Raw genomic sequence first — 5,041 nt, 5'->3', positions numbered from 1 at the left:
CCCAAATCCTAAAAAAAAAAAAAAAAAAGGTTAGATGAGAAGCTTAGGAGGCAATGAGTCTAAGTCAATGGTGGTGTAACAACTTAGAGAAGGATTATGAGAATGTGTGCACAACCTAAAGAATGTAATCAGTGTTACTAAGTTGTACATGTAGAAATTATTGAAATGGTATATGACTGTGTATATTTTCACCAAAATAAAAATTAATAAGCAAATAACTTCTAAAAGAGCATAAAAATCCTTTTAGGAAGAAAAGAATAGAGCATTTAATTCATAGAAGGGTAGAGAGAAGATAAGCATAATTATAATGTTTTGAACTCTTAGTATTATATGTCACAACTTCAGGTTTTATCTGTTTCCCATCTCTACTGGAAGTCCCTCAGTGGTGCAGCTGGTTAAGTGCTCCACTACTCCCCAAAAGTTTGGTGGTTTGAACCCACCTAGAGGCATCTAAGGGGCAGGCCTGGTGAGCTTCTTCTGAAAGGTCACAACCTAAAAATTCTATGGAGCAGTTCTACCCTGCACTCATAGGATCACCCATGAATGATGAGTCAACATCAACTCAACAATAAATAACAGGTCCAGGCTGACCGGTAGCCACACAGATGTCACCCTTGGACAGCATCAGGTAAAGCTTAGAGTGGATAAGAAATCAGTATACAATTAATAAGGCAAAAACTTTGATAAGTTTTTTCTAAAGCTAGGTTTCTTAGAGGTAGTCATTCCTTTATTACAGCTCCCATTTTTTTATAACTACTGTTGTATTTACTGACAGAAACTGTCATTAATCACCCCAAGCTCCTAAAATGGCTTTGTGCAATAGACTCATTCCATTTCAGCTCTGGAGAGATGTCTAACCCATGATCACATCCTCTCATTCTCTCTGTGCTCCAGTGAAAGGCCATTTTTCCATGTCATTCCCTGTGGAGTCCCATATTGCTCCCATCGCTCGATTGCTTGTCTATGCCATTTTACCCAGTGGAGAAGTGGTGGGGGACACTGCAACATACCAGGTTGAAAACTGTCTGGCCAACAAGGTAGGTGTTTTCAATCACAAAATTTTTAACACTGTAAACTGAATGGTACTATCAGTATCAATTATTTTATACATGAGGGAATAGAGACCAAAAGGGTTAAATGAATTTCCCAGAAGTATGCAGCAAGGTAATGGCTGTGTTACACTGAGAATCCATGTCACCTGACTCCTAGTGTAAAATCCTCATGGAAGTATAGCATTTTACTTTAAAGTCTTTTATCATATGATCCCATTCAGTAGATCTTGTTTCCTTCTTCTATGATGAAATTTTGGAAAACACATAAACATTTTTTAAGACTTCTAAAGACCCAAACAAAAAATGCAAGGGCATCTAGAACCATTTTATATTCCATCTGCATTTAATGAGCACCTCACCATGTATTAGAGGTAAAAAGTAGGAGTCAAAAGTAGTAATTTATCACAATAACTATAATGGTTCAGCTACTACTTGCTGAGTGTACTACTTCATCAGAGTGAAGTATTGCACCTTCTTTAAATCTAGACACAAGGAAAGGGGCAAAACATCTTAGGATAGACATGGTGCCAACCACCACAAAATCAAAGAATGTCATTACGCATTGAATGTGAGGGACATTCGGGTAATCAGGGTGAATGCACCATTAAATCAGGAAATGTATTTTTCTGACCTTTTCTCCTGATTTCACAGGTGGATTTGAGCTTCAACCCAGCAAAAAGTCTACCAGCCTCAAACACCCACCTGAGAGTCACAGCTTCTCCTCAGTCCCTCTGTGCCCTGCGTGCAGTGGACGAAAGTGTGCTGCTCCTGAGGCCTGAGGCTGAGCTCTCTCCATCATCAGTGAGTTTCTATCAGTCTCAGATGTCAGAAAGGGCCATGGAGGGGCTCAGAGCAAAAAGAAATATCTTTCCCTGGATCCAAAAAAAAAAAAAATTATCATAGAGTCAATGCCAACTCATGGTAACCCCATGTGTTTCAAAGTAGAACTGGGTCTATAGAGTTTTCAGGTCTGTAACTTTTTAGAGCAGATCACCAGGCCTTTCCTCCAAGGTATCTCTGAATGGGTTTAAACTGACCATCTTTATGGTTAGTAATGGAGTACTTGCACCATGAGGCACTCTAACTGAGTAGGAAGGAAAAAAAAAAGTTAAATTGGTTGCCATCCAGTCTGTTCCAATTCATGGTGACTGCATGTGTTTCAGAGTAGAACTGCTCCATGGGGTTTACTTGACTGTAGTCTTGCAACTCATAGCAACCTATGTACATCAGAATGAAAGAACACCCAGTCCTGTCTCATCCTCCTAATCCTTGCTGTGTTTTAGCCCATTGTTGCAGCCACTGTGTCAATCCATCTAGTTGAGACTCTTCCTGGTTTTTTTGTTTTGTTTTTTTAATTATGATTTGAGTGAAAGTTTACAGAGCAAATTCATTTTCATACAACAGTTCATACACATTTTGTTTCATAACTTTGATTCCAATCCCCATAAAGTAATAGCTCTCTTCCAACTTCCTCCTATCTTTTCCCTGTTTCCTTCTTTCCTGTGCATTCCTGCCCTCTGAGCTACCTCCCTGTGCAAATACTGCCCCTTGGATCTCCCATGGTTGATTGTTACTGATAATGCAGCACTGTGTATGTAAAAGTTTTTCTTTGTTATCTGTACCTCTTGTATACCTCTCTGTGTCTTCCTTTTCCTTACTGTTATTTTGTTGGTCAATCACTGTTGGTATATAGCCTTTCCATTCACCCAAATCAATACTTGTCTCTTACCTTTCTAGCAATTTTCCCTTCCCTCCCTTGTTAACCAAAAAAGAAAATTTCCTTCCATATGCAAAACTTTCCTTGACTTTTTACAATAGTGGGATAATATTTGTCCTTCTATGATTGACTTATTTCACTCAGCATAATGTCCTCCAAGTTATCCACATTATGAGGATTCTACTTTATTCTTTAGTGTTGCATAGTATCCCATTATATGTATGTACCATCATTTGGTTATCCATTCCTCCATTGATGGGCACTTACAATGTTTCCATCTCTTTGCTATTTTGAATAGTATTGTGATGGAACATAGGTGTACATGTCTACTCATGTTCTGGCTCTCACTTCTTTAGGATATATACCTAATGGGATTGCTGGATCAAAGGTTCTTCCTCTTTTTTATTGACCTCTATTTTACCAAGCATGACGTCCTTCTCCAGGGACTGGTCCCTCCTGATAACATATCCAAAGTATGTGAGACAAAGTCTCACCATCTTCACTTCTAATCAGCATTCTGGCTATATTTCTTCCAAGACAGATGTACTTGTTCTTCTGGCAGTCCATGGTACATATTCTTCACCAACACCATAAGTCAAATGCATCAATTCTTCTTTAATCTTCCTTATTTACTTTCCAGCTTTCACACACATATGAGGCAATTAAAAATATCATGGTTTGGGTCTACATAACTCTGAGCCCAGAAGAACTAGATAGTGCCCAGCTACCACTGTCAAACATTCAGAAAGGGATCAGTGTAGGAGATCCTGGATAGAGTGGGATAAAAATGTGGAACAAAACTCAAAATCATAAAAAAGACTAGGCTTACTAGTTTGATAGAAACTGGTGAAACCCCCAAGACTATGGCCCCTAGTCACCTTTTGAGCCTGGAATTGAACTCACTTCCATAGCTTCCAGCCAAACAATAAATAAGCATATACGGTGAACATTTACACCAGGTAGATACACTCCTTAGAACAATCAACCATGGGAGATCCAAGGAGAAGTTTTTACACAGAGAGGTAGCTCAGAGGGCAAGAATGCATAGGAAAGGACACAGGGAAAAGGTAACCACAGGGAGAAAGTGGGAAGAGAGCTGTTACATTATAGGGATTGGAATCAATGTCATGAAACAAAATGTACATGAACTGTTGTATGAAAAATGGATTTGTTCAGTAAGCTTTCACCCAAATCACAACAAAAAATCTTTTTTTTTTTAAATATCATGACTTGGGTCAGGCATACCTTTGTCCTCAAGGTGACATCTTTGCTTTTTTTAATATTTTAAAGAAGTCTTTTGCAGCAGATTTGCCCAGTGCAATTCATCGTTTGATATCTTGATTGCTGCTTCCATGAGTATTGATTGTGGATCAAAGTAAAGTGAAATCCTTGACAATTTTAATCTTTTCTCCATTTATCACACTATTGCTGACTGCTCCAGTTGTGAGGACTTTTGTTTTCTTCATGTTGAGGTGTAATCCATACTGTAGACTGTAGTCTTTGATCTTCATGAGTAAGTGCTTCGAGTATTCCTGATTTTCAGCAAGAAAGGTTTTGTCATCTGCATATCGCAGATTGTTAACGAGTCTTCCTCCTATCCTGATGCCATGTTCTTCTTCATATAGTTCAGCTTCTTCTCCAATTATTTGCCCAGCATACAGATTGGATAAGTATAGTGAAAGGATACAACAATGCTGCACATCTTCCCTGATTTCAAATCACACACCTTCTTGTTTTTAAAAATCACGATTTTAAACCAGTATCCCCTTGCTCTGTTCAAACGACTGCCTCTTGATCTAAGTACAATGTTCCCACAATGTTCCACTGCTATCCATAAAGTTTTTACTGCTCAATTTTTCAGATGTAGATCACCACATCCTTTTTCCTAGTCTGTCTTAGTCTGGAAGCTCCACTGAAAACTTTCCCCATGGGTGACCCTGTTGAGATTTGAAATACCAGTGACATAGCTTCCAGTTTCACAGCAAAATGCAAGCCACCACAGTATGAGAAACTGACAGAGAAGTGGTGGGTCTCAAGCATAACAGACCTCAGTTTCCTCATTAATAAAGTTTTATTTCATTCTAGTATGCAGTTTAGTGTTCACCTTGGAACTGTGGAACAAAGTATTGTTGTTGTTGTTGTTATGTGCCGTCGAGTCGGACTCGACTCATAGCGACCCCTCCTTGTGTTTCCAAGGCAGTATCACTATGGAAGTAGATTGCCCATCCTTCCTTCCGAGGAGTGGCTGGTGGGTTTGAACCGCCAGCCTTCT

At 39.0% G+C, this 5,041-nt stretch overlaps 1 protein-coding gene across 1 annotated transcript in view; it reads left to right on the top strand.

Moving 5' to 3' along the window:
* LOC103193912 (alpha-2-macroglobulin) overlaps positions 1 to 5,041 on the top strand; it is a 64,403-nt gene that overhangs the window by 23,089 nt on the left and 36,273 nt on the right. The window contains exons 14-15 of the mRNA XM_007937217.1: positions 895 to 1,037; positions 1,704 to 1,853. Coding sequence (XP_007935408.1) covers positions 895 to 1,037; positions 1,704 to 1,853 — 293 coding nt within the window. The remainder of the gene's footprint in view (positions 1 to 894; positions 1,038 to 1,703; positions 1,854 to 5,041) is intronic.

This window comes from Orycteropus afer, unplaced genomic scaffold, assembly GCF_000298275.1.
Source record: "Orycteropus afer afer isolate SDZICR_OR568_19922 unplaced genomic scaffold, OryAfe1.0 scaffold00040, whole genome shotgun sequence".
Taxonomy (NCBI): Eukaryota; Metazoa; Chordata; class Mammalia; order Tubulidentata; family Orycteropodidae; genus Orycteropus; species Orycteropus afer.
The sequence above is the reverse complement of the archived record's forward strand: the minus strand, read 5'-3'. Positions and strand labels throughout refer to the sequence as shown.